This window comes from Pseudopodoces humilis, chromosome 18 (genome assembly GCF_049639895.1).
Source record: "Pseudopodoces humilis isolate 2021_Gansu_Grassland_sample_001 chromosome 18, ASM4963989v1, whole genome shotgun sequence".
Taxonomy (NCBI): Eukaryota; Metazoa; Chordata; class Aves; order Passeriformes; family Paridae; genus Pseudopodoces; species Pseudopodoces humilis.
Genome location: NC_142217.1, coordinates 13463814 through 13481807, shown reverse-complemented (window position 1 = coordinate 13481807; position 17994 = coordinate 13463814). Strand labels below are relative to the sequence as shown.

Below are 17994 nucleotides of genomic sequence, written 5' to 3'. Positions count from 1 at the left end.
GTCACTCGTGGTGTTCATGTTACCAGTTGCCTGTGTGGTGTGGAGAGTTGTCCCAGTGACTTGGCAGCTTACTGGGAGAGAGAAGAGTTATTATGTGCACTTTGTAAAGCAGATAATATTGGATTAGGTTGAGAAAACTGCAATGCCTTCACTTGTGACTGTGCAACAAACTGAAATCCTTGGGATGTTTCTTTGGAACCTCATCCCTGTAGTGAGGGAGCAGCAGAAAATACTAGTACAAAAAAGACTGAGAAGTTTTGACTTTCTTCATCATATTGAGTCACAGCCTCCAGCCCACAAGTGTGATTATAGATTGGGAACTGGTGGGGCCAACTTTCTTATTCATTCTGGTTCTGCCTGAAATGAAAACAAGGGCAGTTTTCTGTGTCACACTTCAAGGTCAGATGAGAGTATTTATTATTCCTTCTCTGTTTATCTGTGAATGCAAATTGAATTTAGTGATTCAAATTGATGAAATGTTAGAAATATAAAACTCATCAGAGCTGACACGAAGAGAAATTACCGGGTAGAGCTGGCCAGTGACTTCACCAGCCCATGTACAGGGCTGTTTTGATTAGTAATTATTTCAGTCTTTGGGTTTTCTCATTCAGAGTTTTGTTTCAGTTGTTGTCATTTTTGTTTTCAAAGAAAAAAGTGTAATAACACTTTGAAGCATTTAGAATTTGAATTAGATGATGTAAATTAAGCCAGCTGCAGAGAGGGTGCTTGGATCCTGGCTGGAGAAAAGGTTTCCTTTCAAAATTCTTTCTTGGGGTTGTTCTCTGGGGGCTTGTTTTCCTCTCTCCTATGACAGTTCCCTTTCTCCAGTATTTTACTCCCTTGTGCTGGATTCTCAAATCTGGGTGAGGGGTGATAGGGAAGCGAGCAGACATTTGGCATCTTCTGGTGCTGAACATGCTCCACATGTTCCTTCCTGACAGCATCATCCACAGGCTGACCTTCCTCACTACCAGGGTTGTTAGGAGAGCCAAAATTAGGAGCTGCAAAGGGAACCAAATGAGCACAACTCCTGATGGAATAATGGGAGAGGAGATGCTCCTTCCCAGCTTCCTGCAATGCATTTTGAGCAGTTCAGTGAACATCTTGGCTTGGTGTGGTGGGTCAGTCTGTGCTCAGAGGGCATCTGTGGGTCTTCTGTTTTCTGCAGTGTAGGAAAGACACCTTTAACTTGTTCCTAGCTCAGATTGGGAGTGGAAAATCCTTTCCAGTGAGTCCCCTTTTAAAATAGTCTGTCCTCCATGCTTGCCAAATGCCACACACAATTGATGATACAGGGAGAGATGACATGTGCTGTACTGGCTATAAGCTGTGTTAATCATCATAGAGGACTCTTGGTTTCAACACCTGCTTTTTAATTACTTGCATTTTAGAAAGAACTTTTTGTATTTGCTTCTCTCCAAGCACTGCAAAGGGAATCTGTTTGCTGAGGGTGTAACTGATGTCCGACTTCTTGTTGATTCAGAGCAAGAGCCATGAGCATCTGCACATAGCAAAGGCCCTTAAAGATTTGCCTGCATAAGCTAATATTAATCACTTTTTATCAGAAATTATTATCAGAATAATTTCTCCTGCACTGAAGGCAGCAACATTTTCAAGTGTAGTAAGTGCACAGCCAGCACAGTGGGCTCAGTGGTTTTTAAATACCAGTGGAAGTTTTATTTGCCAAATAAATGCCTTTAGTAGAAGCTTTGGCCTTATGAACACTTGAGGTTTAGAAGCTTAGAAAAAGGACATTTATGCCTGCAGTTATCTCCCCCTTGAAATACTTTTCATTCCAGAATTCAGTGATGGATGTTGGAAACTATTGATGTTTCCACATAAAACCAAAACAAACCACAGACGTTCCTCATTTGTTAAGACACTGCTTTCATTCTCATCTGGATGGTGATGTGGATGGCATGTTTAGAGCTGTGACAGTGATTCTCACCTTGAGTGGCTGATTAAGGGTCTGTTCAGGTGGAGCCTCTGCGTTTTGGCAGCATTCCTGGGCTGGGCTCCTTTGGGTCACTGCTGTCAGCACAGCCCTGTGTGCTGCAGTGTTGACCCTGGAATGGAAGGAAGCACAGAATACCTGATGTGAATTTATTTTAGTGAATCTTAGCTCCTGCCAGTCAATTATGGCCATTGTACTGGGGCTGGGGCAGAAAATGTGTGTTATTTCTTTTCTCTAACTGCTCACTTTGGTGGAACTGCATTTCTGAGCCTGATAGTTACGCTGCTGGTTAGGGAGTAAAATTAAATACTGTCTCACAGACAAAACACTGTCAGTGTACCAATAAAGCTCCAAATGTCTCTCTGCTTTTCATCTTTTCACCCATTTCATCTGGCCGCACTAGCAAAATAGTTCTCTTTATGTTGTTCCTTCATTATAAATTCAATATGATTTGAATCTTCTTTATGTATCTAGCAGCAAGATGATGTATGATCTGTTTACTTTTGAATGATTTGTGATTTATGGAAGCCTGATGCTGGTGAGTTATATAAAAGATCTTTGAGAAAATACAAGGTGTGAACCGAGAGAAAGTTTGCAGATGTTTGCTGGAGAAATAAATAGCAAGAAGAAAGTGTGTTTTCCCACCAACTCTCTGTAGACCGTTTCATGTAGTATTTTGTCTAGCAGTATTTCATATGGCTCTCTGTGAGGCACACTTAAAGCTTTAAATAAAATAGAGCCCATGCGATAACTTCTACTAAAGATGTTCATATTTTGTACTGTTTCTCTTTCTGAATGTAGTGAGCAGTAAATAACACAGGCCTGTTGGCCCCGACAGCTCCCACAGTCCCAGTGTTAGGGCAGGATTTGAGGGCAGGGGAGGGTGCTGCTGCTCCCCTATAGCCACAGTTCTGTCTGTGAAGAAGAAAGGAAGCAGAAAGAGATGCCAGTCTTATTGCAGTAAAAATTAGCACCCAAACCTCTGAATTTTGAGCTGAAATACTTGTAGCACTAAAATCTTCTCCTCCTTCCTGATGGTGGTTTTTCTAGTTTACCTGCCTTAAATGTTAAACTAGTTTAGTCAGCTCCATCTGTAGCTGTGTTCTCAGAGCTCAAATCAGTCTTTTCAGCAGCATTTTGTAATGGATCAGTTTTTTCCCTTTTTAACATAGGATAGATATTTTCCCGTTTCACCAAGCCTCACCTTTTCTTTCCTGTGTCCTGTACCTATTTAAGTCAGACCATTTTCATCATTTCCTTCTGTTATTCATTTTTAATTCCTGTCCTGGCTGGTGCTGAGTCAGGTTAGGCAGAGGCTGAGGGGGGAAGTTGTCTGTGTCAGAAACTGGAGGTTGGAAGAATCCTTGAGGGAGAGCACAGGCAGGGATGTCCTGCTGCTATCCCCTGGACAATAAAAGATATGCTGGAGTTACCCTGTTTTTGTGTATGTCTTTGTATTTGCTCAGAAAACCTGTGGGGGAGGAACTGGAATGAAAAACAACATTTTAGTTCAGCCCTCTGTTTATCAGTTTCCAGTGTGGTTTATGTGTGCGCGTGTGGATTCATTGAGATGCCTGGGAGTTGTCAAGTTTCAGGAACGGGTATTCCTTCATCCAAATGTCTTGCTACAAAACAATTTCCCCTGCTCCTTTTTGCCTCATTAGCTTCTGCATTAACCCTTTTTTTGGGACTCTGACACGAGGATGCTGATCGCTGCAGCGCATTTCTCTTTTCAGCTCCGTGTGTGCAGTGGCACTGTCACCGTGTTTTCCCTCTGTGCTCCCTCACTGTTCTTCCCATCACACTCTGCTTTTCTCTTTGATGTTCTCTCCCTCCTGACAGCTGGCCCTGGTAGGTACACGTGTCTCATCTTCTTCCCAGCTACAACATGATCCAGACAGTGTTGCTCTTCTAATTGTCGCCGTGGACCCCTTGTTTTCCTCCCAGGTTCATACACAGACTGGTTCTGGCATCCTGTTTGCTTTCCCTGGTTTTTTTTTTTTGTTTGTTTTATTTTCAGTAACTCTGAGGTGGTAACTTGGCTACTGAAAGGTTGGAATTATTAAAATAATATTTTATGGATCACTGGGGGCTGGGGGGAAGCTGTCGACCGCTTTTGTCATTTTTGAAGGAGATTATTAAAATGTATCTTATAGCTTCAGTATTCAATGTGTGCCCTCATTGTTCTCAGTCTTTCAAAAGAATTTTCTGGAAAATGAAGTTTTATCATTAAGATTGCATTAAAGTGGATTACAGAAGGGAAGAGCAAAATATGAAGAGCCTCAAACAGCTCAGAAGAGAAAGATGTGGGCATCTCATACACTGGGATGTGGAACAAGGAACATTAATAGGCTGATAAACAGAAATGAATTTTTCTCTTTAAGGCTTAAAAGGTTTGCTTTGAACTTGCAAAGATTTTTTTAAAATGCCACTTCCCCAAGCTTATGTTGAATGGAGAACTTTGTGCCTCTTTTATTTTAATTTTTAATGCTCATATTGAGTGAGCAATTACTTCAGAAAAGCCATAGGTGTCATCAGGGTGGAAGAAGAGTGCACAAGTCTGGCTTTAAAGGCTTTTGCTTCTGAGCACCTACTTGCAAATCCTGTTTTGTGTCAATAAGAAATAGAACTTTTGGATTTTTTCTTATAGAAGCAGCTCATGTTGTATTTGGTGCAGTTTCTGGAAGAATTATCAATCTGTCCAAAGAGAGGAAGAAAGGATCTCCATAATGTACTTTGGCATGGTGTGGAGAGTTGTGAGGGAGTTGAATTTCACGCCTCCCATAGCAAGGAAACCTATGGTAACAGTTCAGGGAGTTTGAGGATTGTCCTTGCTTTCAGAGACATCTCTGGCCTTTGAATTTTAGGTACATTACCATCACATTTGTACTGAGGCTGAAATATAAACAGATGAAGGTGTTATTTCCATGCAGTGGCTGAGGAAATTGCCCATTTGTCTCTCTTTGCTCAACTTCTCTCATGTTTTAAAACAGTTGTTTTCCAGCCTAGCTTAAGAGTTTTGTGTGTGGCTGAATGTGCTCTCCATCAGACATGAATCTCAAATATTTTTCATTATTTTGGGAAGGAAACTGAGCACATATCTCATTTTTCTTGGTGAATGTCAAATCAATCACCATTTGTCAGTCCACTCAACATTTATAGAAATCAGTCACAATATTGGGAGATTAAGAAAAAAGATTGCTCCACTGCCTATCAAAATGTTTTGCAATAATCAAATGTGAGATTTTCGCTGTTTCAGGGTAGTTAATCTTATATCTGCATTTTTTTCTTTTGTTCTGACTCTAATCAGGGCAAAGGTTCTTTGATATAGAGAAAAAGTATTTGCTGGAAGGTTTCTGTGGTGTGATTTTCATTGTTGTAACACATATATCACAGTTAGTGAAGGTTTTGTACTTATATTTACCCTATGCATAAAAAGGAATATTGTTGAACAAACTGTAATAAATCCTAAGGCAGAAATTGAGGGTAGCAGGAATTACCAATCCTTTCTGCCCTGTTTTGAGAACTAACCTGCTGCAAGCTTGATAGGCTGACCCACAGGCATGTTCCATCACCAGAGATGTTACTCTTGCCCTTATTATCTAATGGAAACAGGTCCAAGGAAGTAGTGGTGCCCTGGCAATACAATTATCCAGTTTCAAATGCAGGTATGAAGCCCTCTTGATGAACCTTCCCACCTGAATACAGCAATGAAGAGACTGTTTCACAGTTCCCAATTATTAGATTGGTCTGTAAATGGTTCCAGATTGAACTGGAGCTTTAAACAGGTTTTTAATTCATCCAGTACTTCAAAACAAATACTTTTTTCAAAGAGAAGGATTTTAAGGTAGGGAGATAGCTGCTTTGGAATTCTTGTGAATTCCTACATACATTTCCCAAGAATACAATTCCCAAATACAATTTGGTGACCTGTCAGTGCAAGTTGTACTTGACTTATGCTAGAAGGGTTCTTTAAGTATTCCCGTTTGGATCCATCTAAACAGTACCTTAACAATAGTGCTATTTTATTTAAAAGCATGTTTATTTCTTTTCTTTCAAATATAATGATGAATAAGACCCCTTGGAAGCACTCATACATTTTCCAGTGTTGTTTGTAGCATCAGAGAAAGTTCTTCTGTTCCTGACTAAGCTGGAGATGTTGAGTTTGATCTTTCTCTCTTGCTTGAGGGTTTTTGACTTGTGTGCAGTACTTTTATTTTGTGTCCTGCTCACTCATTAACTACTTAGTGCAGTCTTGGATAAATTCATCATATTTAAAGCATGAACTGACTCTTAATCACAGGATTTTGTTATTGGTCAAGTGCTTTGCCAGCAGTTGATGTGTGATGAGTGCTTGATGTGGGCCTTGGGGCAGCTGCCCCTGGGTGTCCCAGGGCTGAAACTGTGTGTGGGGCACATGTGGAGAGCTTCTCCAGGAGCACATGGATAACTGTGCACCACCACAGCCTGCTGCACGCAGAGCTGAGAAGAGGAGGGCCCAGGCTGTTCTGGTTTAATTGAGAATCATGTCCACATCTCAAAAGAAGTGCTAATCACCTGCCCTCAGTAGACATTTCTCTTCCAGCATAGGTTGCTGGCAAGAGCAGTGTGCAGGTAGTAGCTGTAATTACTTGGTGAGTACTATCTGTCAGTCAAAGCAGATAATATTAAACTTACTTTTTCTTCTACTTTGTTTGGAAAAAAATGAAAAGATCCAGTAGAACCCAAGATCATGCGTTATTTGTTGAAAACAAGGCACGTTCTCAAAGGCAAACAGATTGATTTTGAAACAGATGTGCAATTATTTAAATTCTTCGTACATGTGAGGTTCCAGTAATTGTCTTGTGCTGCACAAGAAGGCTGTCCCTGGGGTGGTTCTTCTCTCATATCTCTTTTTGACAACAGCTGATAATGAGGCTGCAGCTACCCATTTTCCAGTGGTGCAGCAGTAAGATGAGAGTGGCACAGACATGGTTATGCTTTGAATTTCCTGATGTCTCCGATGACTGAGAGGCAGCACCCAGAAGTTCACAGGTGTGTTTTATCTTCCTTAGTGCCCGGATGCTGGAGAAGGCCCGGCAGCAGCTGCAGGAGGAAATCCTGAGTGTTCAGAGCCAGCTGTTGGATGAGAAGAAGAAACGAGAGCACCAGGAAGCGCTGGTCAGGCGGCTGCAGAAACGTGTGGTGCTCCTCACCAAGGTGAGTTCCCACACCATGTTTGGAAAAGCCCATGTCCTTATTTCTTTCTGCCAGGTGCAGCCCTTCCTATTTCTTCTTTGTTCACCTCTCTAATGGGTGCTACAAAACTGTTCTGGGGTCTCTGCATAATGCGTGCCGTGGGAGATGTGGAACCCGTCTTTAGGGCTTCATTGGAATGGAAGGACCAGCACCTCCTAAAACTGTGCTCGTGTTCCCCCCAGCTGTGCTGAGGACATGTGACTTTGTCTGAGCCTTGGCATCGATGTGAGGGCAGAGAATTGAATCATGTTGTTACTGGAGTGTTTTGAGCCACTGAAGGGAATTTATAATGGCTTTGGCTGCATTGCCTCCTTTCCTAAAGAGAACGAAGTGGCAGCACCTTGTCAACTGTTCCTGTGGAAAAACAATTTACAGAGAGTAAGAGATTTGCCTTCCTCTTACACTGGAAGTCTGTTCAAATGTAATGGCAAGCACTAGACCAGTAAATTGAAAATAGGTTTTAAGATTCTTTCTATAGAATATATCAAAGGAGTCTGCATCATCCTATATCAGGTGTGCTCTCATGATGAAATTCTATACAATAATTCTGAAGTCTGCAGAGCATTGAAAATTTTATATTAAATTCTGAGAGCTCTTTCCACAAAGGGAATAATAATTTGCCGTAGCCAGAATGAGAGTTACTTCACTTTCCAAGAATACTCCTTGCAAAACTTCCCTCATCTGAGCAATCTCCCTGGTGTTATAAAGCTGCTCACGTAAATGAGCTTATGTGTCTGCAGAAGGTCAGACTCCAGTAGTCAGAGCTCATGAGAGGGAGCCAGGCACATCACCACATGGGGAGGCAGGAGGGGAGAGAGCTGCTGTGGTGCCTGAACTTTAGGCTTTGATTTTCAGTGTCAACTAAAGTGTTTTGATTGATTTTAATTGTGCTGCACCCAGTTTTGTGTAATTCCCGTGTCATTGTTGAGCCAAAAAATCTGTGATGTGTGGTGCACTAAGCATGAAGTGGCCACTTTACAAGAGGATATTCCATCAGATCTTCTGACTGCAGAGTTTGATGCCATGAAGAGTCACAGAAGTGCAAAGAGTAAAATGAATGCAGTTCTTTCAGCCTTGCACTGAGTCAGGGTGGACCAAACTCTCTCCATGGAAACAGAAAAGGCATCTCCTCCCCAGCCCTTCTCCTGCCCCAGCAGCAGGCAGCTCTCTGTAGTGTTCTAGTTTGGGACTGCCATGGCTGGATAAGACACAGGTGCATACTGAGCCCAATAAAAAACCTGTCTTTATAACCTTTTCAGCTGTCTAACGTTGTGCTGGACTGCTCAGCCCTGAAGGAAGTTTCTTAGACGGTTTCTAAAATATTCCCTTTGTTAACTTATTTCCAGTGCTCAGCAGAAACACTTTTTGTCATAGAACACAAAAATATCATTACTTTTCTTTAAGTACAAGACAAAACCACAAGACTAGTTTGTCATGTGATGGATTGTACCCTGATTTATATGGAAAGACAAACCTTTGCTTTGTTTGCTGTGCTCCCCCTGAAGAGGAGCATAGGAAAAGTTGGAAGTGTTCTTTATCAGACCATGGCAAATAAACTTGTGATTTGACAGGGGAGGTTTTCATTGTGCTCAGTGATTCCTCAACTGACCTGTTATGAAGGAATAAAGACTTTGCTGTTCTCTGAAAATTTATATTCCACCCAGAGAATGCTGGGTCCTTTGTGAAGAAGTACATGCATTATGGTATTTGGACAATCTATCCTCAGCACTGTTTCTCCTGCTGGTTGCTCTTCTCATGCAAAATCAGAAGAAAGAATTTCATTTAATTAAAAGAAGTATGATATTGAGATTTAAAATGAGATTGAGCAAATACATTTCCTGTCAAAAATAATTATTTTACATTGAAAGCATATCACCTAGAATGGTATTTAATCATCTAATTAGTGGCACCAGTACTGCAGCATGCTTTTATGTAATTTGAGAATGGAAAAGATGAGTTCTCTCTATTCAATCTTTGTCTTGTTAAATAGGACTGTGAAAATCTAATTTGGGGGAGAGTATTATATATAAGATTGAAATGCTATTGCTTTTGATAGTATGACTTCTGCATTTGTGTATGTTTGACTCTACTAGGGCAGTGAATCAGTTCCTGTGTGCTGAGCAAACAAGGCCTGAAAGGCATCAGAGGTGTTCAACAGTGCAAGTTTAATGCTGTAACAGGTTTTCTTTCTTTGGGCTCAGATTGGTACCTGGAAGTCTCAGTCCTAGAATATGAAATAGAATATTAATAGAATAAGAGTATTAAAATATTAATAAAAACCAAGAAGTTGTTTTTTGTTTGGTAACAGCAGTACCCAATTTTTCAGCAGTAAATGTGCTCTCTTCAGGGGGTACTTGCTTTGCCAGTCAGACTCCTTCTCACTTCTGTGGCTACTGATTTTTTTTCCCTAAGACTGAAGCAATATTTTGTGGCTCTTACAGACTGCCTGTCTCACTTGTCAGTTGTGCTCAGTTGCTACTTGCCACAGTCTCTGTCTTGGTTGCTCTCATATTTCCATTTCAGTGCATTTAACCTCTCTGTCCATTGCTTCGTTCCTCGCCTCATTTGCTTCTTTTGGGCTTTCTTGATCTTACTTGGGCCTTTCCAGTTGGTTTACTGCTTGGAAGTGACACAGTTTCAGTCTGGGATACTTCAGTGCATCCCTACAAATCTCTCTTCCCTGGCATTCTCCAACAGCATTCTCCAATCTCTGAATGTTACTGCAGTGGTCCAGTCCCATCAATTCCACTGCTGAGTGTGGGCTGCTGTGGGAGCTGCATCCTGATTATTCCTGCTCACAAACTGCTCTTTAGAACATGCTGGTTGATCATTTTGTCCCATATGTCCTTGTAAATCAGGACAGGACTGAAGTTTTCTGATTTACATGTTTTCAGTGAAACGTAAGAGTAGATTAGGACACCACTGAGGCTTTCTGACTTTGATGGCTGGAAGGTTTCTCCTGGAGTGTCACTCTGTTCACTTAAGGTGATGAAACAGAAATTGATGCTTGAAAGGATGGATTTACTCTCTCTCTCAGAGATCTGCCTGGCTGGGTTTGCTGTCTGTCATGCTTTTTGCTTTCCCTTAGCTCAGAGTTTTGGGAAAATCTTTCATCTTTGCTTTAGTACCTGAGGTAGTTGTGGTACAGCAGTACTGGGAGATACCTGAAATTCTGGGGAAACACCTAGTCCACCTCTGCCTTTTTGCCTCTTTCATTTACTGCTGTATTTGCTTTGAGTGCCATGTTTACTCACAGTTTTGTATTTGACTTTTGTGTTGTCCTTAAGCTTTTGAATGTTTCTCTTTTTCTGAGAGCTTTGCACACAACTCCTGGTCTTTGTTTATGAACTGGGCTTATTAAAAACATTGAGTTCTGCTACTGAATGGCTAAAATTGGAAACTCTTAGGAAATTTTATATGATATAGAGGCCTCCCAAAATGAAAAACCCTTTCTGAAAATCCTTATCTGAGTGTAGCTGATTGACTCAGTATTGCATGGAAAGCCAGCTCTGGCTTATTTATTTCAGGACAGCTTCCAGAGGGCACAACTGGGCCTTGTGCAGTGGAAGTGCTGCTGAAGAATAGCAAAAAAAGCACACTCAAAAGCCCCCAAAGTCCTCTGATGTGGAGGGCTAAAGGCTGGCTATCATCTCCTCCTTTCCTCCAGTGATTTTACCTGGGTGTGATCAGCCCTTACTGTGTTTTTACTTAGCTGCTGCCAGGGTTTAGACCTGCCAGCCTCAGTTCAGTGACTCCTGGGAGCAGCGTGTGTGCCCTGGAGGAACTTCTGCAAGAAGCTGTAGAGTGTGTGGGATCAGCCCATGCCCCACTGCAGGTTCAACCAGAGACAAAAGGCCCTGCTTTTTGCAACCAGGGCATGATCCTTTGCAGAAAGCTCAAAACTCAAAACAGGAAGCCAAATTTCAGTTACTTTTTCTGACTTATTTCGAATGAGTCAAATTTGTTCCTGAAATTGTAGGCTTTATGAATGCACACTGCCATAGCTGCAGCCCTTGCTCTCATATAAGGCATAACACAACGACTGAACTAATCTGCTTGTGTTGGATGTTGTTGTTTCACTGCATTTATTTCCTGTCTGTGCACTTGTCTGCCTTTGGGTACTCTGCTGCCCAGAGAAGAGACTGAAAAATTCCCTTTTGTTTCCTGGGCTCTCAACCAGATCATGTGATATGATAGAAAATCTGTTTCTATTGAAACATAATTTAAGCCATCACCATAAAAGTTAGAGATTAAACAAGTATTGATTAACCAACTCCAGCTGACTGCTGATACCACATGTTCCTGGAGATATCAGTCAGTGTGAAGTATATTAGTGACTCCCAGAGCTGAGAATGGCAAGAATGCATCAGAAATGGGACTAGGTAATTAAACTGTTCATTAAGCATGGCAGATGCAGAGTTCATGACTTGATTTGCCATCTGCTTTGTTTTGTAAATAGTAAAGATTTAAAATAATGCTGATGGATTCTCTGTCATATTGGGTCCTGCACGATGTTTTTTTCTGAGGATGTAGATAGATGATTTTAAAGCACAAGGAGAGATATTAAAGTTCTGGGTGTGCAGCAAAGAAGGTGAATTAACCCTTTTCCTGGGATACGTGAAAAATCAGCTGTAAATACAGCAGTCAGTATTGCACTCAGCAGCACTAAAAATGACACTTTGGCAAGCAGGTCCTTGTGTCAGACCTTTTGGGCGTCACACCCTGAGCTGTGCTCTGCATTCAGGCAGCACAGTTGGCCTTGGGGCAGGTCTGAGCTGCTCCTCAGGGCTGTGAGCAGTATCCAGTGCTTTCCCTGGCTGTTATGACTCTCATTTCTTTCTTCCTTCAATCCATGTCATGATTCTGTGGATGTCATTTAAGCAGGGCTGCTGCTCCACACGTGGTTGTTAACTGCTGTCAGCCTGACCCTGGCCAAACCTTTCCCTCTGCTCACTGTGTCTCCCCTTCACAGGTTTTTATAAACTCAGGGAAGTTACCTTTCTTTTTATGACTGGCAAATAAATACATTTTAAGGTGATTTCACATCTCCCTTTTCAGCAATTAAGCAAGGCAGGTTTTGTGAGTGTTTCCTTGGACCATCCTGCATCCTTGAGAAGAGGGAAACAAGACACCCTGTGTTTGAAGGAGACTCAGCAGCCTTTTAGATTGAGCACAGGCCTTTCTGATTTCAACTTGATTATATTAATCAGTTAAATGCTTTCAGAGAAAAGCTGGTTGGTAGTTAGGGCTGGAGGAGGATAATAGCAGGAGACAGAAGATCATTATCAGGTGTGGGAAAGAGGTAAGGAGACAATTGCTGCCTGTGGCATGCAGGGGCTCAGAACAGGTCACTGCTGAATTTAAATTTTTACTAACCAATAATATCATCAGTTTTAATTCCCAGACCTGTCTTGTAGGGTGCCTTTTTTAAAGAATGAAGACCAACAGGTCAGAGATGAGGTAGGTGCTTTTATGAATAATTCTGTGCCCTGTGAGCTGGTGTTAAAATGCTCCTGAGTTCAGCCTGATGCAGGGTGGTTGCTGGGCTTCATGTTGATGATTTCCACAGGGGTGTCTCTGTTACTGGATAAAGGGTGCAGAGTTTTGTGATGAGAAAGCAGGATTTGGGAATTTGAAACTGCTTCTATAGACATTTTTTGTTGGAGTTAAGGAAATATATATCCTCCTTTGCCGGCTTTTGACTGCCTTCTGTCTATGAGTTGGGAAGTGGTGCTGGGAAATGGAGTTCTGTGAGCAGTTATTTTAACACCATTTTTTGGTTGGTTTGTTTAGGTTTTTTTCCCCTGTATAGCCCAAATTTGTTGTAGAGTAGTTTTTTTATTTTTTAGTAACTCCTTCCAGTTACTTGCTGTGTCATGTTTTAGTCCTGACCCACTTAACCAGCTCCTGGAGCTCAGGCAGCTACCTCCACGTGTAGGAGTGTTGGAGGTAACTTCTTTAGCAGTCTTTAAATGCAAGGTAACTCCACAAATATGTGCTCTGACAACACATTTCCTGTTTAATTTTTATTTTTGTCATGTATATCACTGGTCTACTTTACCTTTCTTAACCCTCTTGCAGTTCACACTGTGAGGGCCTTTCAACCATGCTCTCACCTTCCATACCTAATAGCCTGCTAGGATCTGTTGACCTGATTTCAAGTTTCTCTAGATCTCACAGTCTGAGAGTGATTGTCTTTTTTTATTTTTTTTTCTTTTCCTCCTCTGTCTGTACCCTCTAATTTGTCTACTTCTGAGTTTTATTTAGCTTTTAATGGAATGGTCTAACTCCAGTTTTCAAGGAAGTTGCTACAGGGCATACAAAAGAGCAAATACAAATTTTTACAGCCTCAGCTGTTCCCCAAGTCACTCAGCCCTGCTCCTGGAGAAGCACAGCAGTGTTGCTGGCTTCACCCTGGCCTTGTCATGAACCAGCCATAGTATTTATTGAAATTGTTTCATCTGCAGCACTGCCCTTTCTGTAGCTGAGCACAATCCCACCATACTCCAATGGCAATTTTTGCAGACACTTGTACAGTGACAAACTAACTCTGTGCTGCTTTGTACTTGATGCTTCGTTATATTCATAACAAGCTCCTATTTGCATGCTTGACATTTTAAAATACTGTGTTTGGAATGTGTTATTTATTTTGAGACCTTTATTAAGCAACCTCAATCTAAGGGTTTAATTGTTACTGATAGCTAAGAGTATAATTACCTCAGTAAAATATCATGGCTATATTAAGCAAATGGCAATTGTCTTCCAGAATAAAATGAGTACAAGCCATTTTCCTTTGAAACAGGTTGGTTCATGATCTGATACCATTTACTGATACAATTGCAGAATCTCTCTATAAAGAATGAGTAAGGAAAGCTGAGATCGATGTGTTTGTAGAAGAGACTGGCTGAAGCAGTGCACAAAAAACATTTGGGAGGAGAAAGTATCTTTAAATTAAACCAAGAAACATTACTGTTTCTCAAGTGAGATTTGCAGGTTGCAGAAAGTCAGAAGAATGTGTTTTTGCTGGTGTGGGCTCCCAGAGCAGTGCCTGCTTTTCTTTCACTTGGTTTTCTTTTTTACCATTGTTGCTTACTTCGCCTAACTTGGTCATAAGTTTAATACTCAGTTTTGACTCAGTGAAGAAAGTAGCAGAGTTGTTGAGTTCTCACTTCCTTACTGTGCTCCAAAATGACTTCTCAAAGAGTTCCCTTAGTTTGACTTGTCAGTCTGCATTTCTCCAAGCTCTCTCTGGCTCTGGGCACTGCACACGTTTGGGAGCCCTTCTTGCTTTCCCCTGCATCCTCTCTAGTGAGACCCTTTGCTCTTCATCTGTTGTCCCAGTTCCTCGTAGCTAATGGATAAATGTGCCTTTTCCCTGACTTGGGCTCTTGTACTTTGTGTACCCATGCAGGAATTTGTCTGGCAGGGGCAGAAGGTGATGTGCTTTGTCAGAGTTGGGCTTTATCACCCGAGGGTTCCCAACATGGAAATGCTGAGGGTGGCTTCAAATGGCCAGCCTGGAGCCAGAGGATGAATTGGCCCCTGGGCCTTGCTTCCTTTTCTCTTTTAGAAGCATAAAAGAGCTCATAAAAATCATCTTAGCAATTTTCTGGGAATGGGTTTTGTGTAATTCTTTTGCCTTATTATGTATCTGGTAAACCTTGCAATGATAAAAATACGTAGTTCATTATTATCTTTATATCTGATGTTTTTGAGGCAGAGGCACGAGGACAGCCTCTGTATTCTTATTGATGTTATCTCTGACTTAACTTCTATTTAAGCAGTTAGTTTAGAGCGTTTTTTAAAATTTTATAACAATTCAGAGTATGCAGCAAAGTTAAAAGTTATGTGTTATTTTATGAGGTATTTGTGAAGAACAATAGAAATGTGATCTTTTTTCCCAGAATACTGACTGGATTCTGCTTTGTTCTGCCCCCACTAGATATTAATGCTCGCTGCTAAGAGGTTAGATTATGAAAATTAGAAATATACCCATAAAAGAATTTATATGACCTTCAGTTCTCATATTTCTCCGAGAGAAAGGGCTGTAGGACTTCTAAAGGTAAAATATTCAATGAAAAGAAATTAGGTTAATCCAATGTTATGGCTGAGAATTTAAACTCACCCAGGTCAGGTAATTCAAAGTTATGGTTCCCTTGATGCGTGTGCTGTAACATTTATTCCTTAGCTCCTCAGCTCTGAGTTATGAAGGATGGTTGAGCAGGTCTGGCAGGGAAGATGGATGGGTGGAATGAGGGAGTGATTGCTGGGGGAAGTCGGGCAGAACAAACCTGGCTGCTGGGCAGAGGCTTGGGCAGCATCCAGGGACAGCGAAAGGGCTTAGGATTTCTGAACAGCAGGCTCTGAAATACCAGCAAGGCTAAGCTGCACAAAAAGGGGTTGTTTTTCTTTTTTTTTTTTGGCAATTCTTTGTTCCTCAGGTACTTATGGTTTGAAGGCATTAATCTTGCTGCCTCTTAGAATGGTGATATTGCCACAGGAACTGCAGCTTTGACTCTCTGACTTCTCTCTGTTTTAATTCTCAGCCATAAAACTGGATTAACTGGGCTTGCTTCAACTTGAATTGCAGTGGATTTTTTTTTTTTTAAAAGGATAGGCAAGAGAGATAATTAAGTAATTGTACAGTAGCTTATTTCAACATGTGATGGGAGCCTCTGGTAAGAACAGCTGCACTACTCAGACACCAGTCAGAGCATCCTTTCAAATGAAGACCCAAAATCTTTATAAAACTGAAGGACTGTCTGGAGAATTGAGGAGCTTTGGATTGCTCCTGGCACAGTATCATGCAGTACTGACTATTTTGTTCAATGTGTGTTTGCAACATCTCAGGTCAAGCATTGCTTAAATTGATGAATATATTAGAAGTCAAATGAGGTTTTACAAAGCATCTTGGAAATGGTCTCTGACCCATGATTTGTTGCATTGAGGAGAAATGTACTGTTCCCTTTTTTATGAGCACATTTGTTTAGGTGGTATTTCAGAGTCAACAACTGTTTAATAAAAGCTATAGAAAACTTGAAGAATTGGTGTAGTTTCAGTTAATTAATTTTGATTGATGTAATGAGATTATTATATTACAAGTTTCTCACTATACAGAACAGCTGCTGGGGTTTTTTTAGTGTTATGTGGGGCAGGACCTGTGAAAAATCATTGACTGTAAACATGCTTGTTCAGGTGGAACAAGTCTGGGGCAGTGGGGGAGCTGGGGCTTAGTTTTCTGTCTGTGTGAATCCAGAGCTTTAGGATTTCCCTAGAAAAATCACTGCCTTTTTGAAGTCAAGAATTTAAAAAAGGATCAACAGGTAAAATGTGAGACAGGAAAAGAGGATGTGCTTTTTACACATCAGGATGATGTTGGACTTGCTTTCTGTCAGAAGGAGGAGATCTCTTCTCACAAGAGTCTTCTGATTTGTAGAAGTTATATTAGGAAGGTCCTATAACCCTCTGGGGCATCCAAGCTGCTTTTTAAGCACAGGGAAGCATTGCCAGAGTAATGTTTAAATATGTCTATGTCTGCTTCTCCTTGCTTTCCTTGGGCAGTAAAGTCCAAGGATTCCAGCAGATGTGTTCCTTTGCTTGTTGGGTATGCACAAAGTGTTGTGGGCTTATTCCAATGTTGTATCATCCCAGGCACTTGCTCCTAGAGGAACACTGGGCTAAATGGAAACCCCACCCTATGTGGTCTTTTAGTCAGTGTTATTTTGGATGCCACAAGTCTGCATGTAAGGAATTGAGACTGAGCTGTTAAAGTGAAAGTCACTGAAAGGGTGAAACATTTTAAACCGATCATTTTCCTGCAAGCCTTGAGAAGGTTCGTGCTGATCTCGTGCCTGGGAGCTGCAGGCACCTGAGAGGATGGCTTTGACATCAGTGGCAAATATTTTTCACAGCAAAATGTACATTCTGCTGGTTCTCCCTGGCAGCCTGTGCTGGAGCTGCAGGATGTGTAGCTTTGCTGGATGCTGTTCCCCCCTGAGATGTGAGCACACTCTCCCTGCTGGGCTATTGCTCCGTGCCCATGGCATGCTGGAGCTCATTTCTGCATGTCCTGAGTGCCTGGAAGGAGCTGTAAAATCTAAATTTAGAAAGAAATGTGTGACAGGATTCGGGGCTCCCTGTCCTTGTGAGCAGTTAAAGGAGAGATTCAGAGCACGGCACGCAGCAGCTCCTGGGGAGAGCTGTGACCTACTTGACTCTAGAGTTGGTAGCTTTGGAGTGGGGTGTGCCTAAAGCTCCATGGGCTCAGTCTCATGGGACAGAGCCAAGAACTCATTCCCCCTTCAGGGAGAGGAGATGCTCCTGCTCCCTTTGAGCAGCAGAGTTTTCTTTCCAGTGGAAGAAGCAGCTGGAAGAGTCCCTGCTCCCACACCCAATTTTCCCTGCCTTATGTGCTAGACGGGTTATAGCAGGTCCAAGACGAGCAGCTTGTTATTGCTTATGTGGATGGCAGAGGGGCTGGGAAGACTCATTCTGTGCATTGAACTTGTGATTAAATTAAAGATAAACATGGATGTGGAGTAATGTTTCTTTCAGGATGTTCACACAACATAGAGCTGTGTGCTTCTACAGGGCAAAGAAGTGTGCAGCTCCCAAAATGATCTAGTGTCTGAATTAGAAATTTAAGCAATTTAACTCCTCTCCTCACTTGCTGCTTTTTCAGGCACATATATAAGCTGCAGAAGTTTTATGTTTTATGCTTGTAACAGGAATTCTGCTCTGTAAATAGTATTTCTAGCTTTACAGATAAGGAAACACTTTCTGGCTTTAATAAATTAATTTTC

General features: G+C 41.5%; 1 protein-coding gene across 6 annotated transcripts in view; it reads left to right on the top strand.

Annotated features, from left to right (window-relative positions):
- The window catches only part of MAD1L1 (mitotic arrest deficient 1 like 1), a 346102-nt gene that overhangs the window by 93136 nt on the left and 234972 nt on the right, over positions 1–17994 (top strand). For 3 of the 6 annotated variants that reach the window (XM_005523001.3, XM_088064343.1, XM_014252480.2), the window contains exon 11: positions 7009–7153. In XM_005523001.3, coding sequence (XP_005523058.2) covers positions 7009–7153 — 145 coding nt within the window. Of the gene's footprint in view, positions 1–7008; positions 7154–12438; positions 12495–12515; positions 12653–17994 lie in introns of those variants that run through there. The other 3 variants (XM_088064345.1, XM_088064346.1, XM_088064344.1) reach the window with 3 other exon arrangements.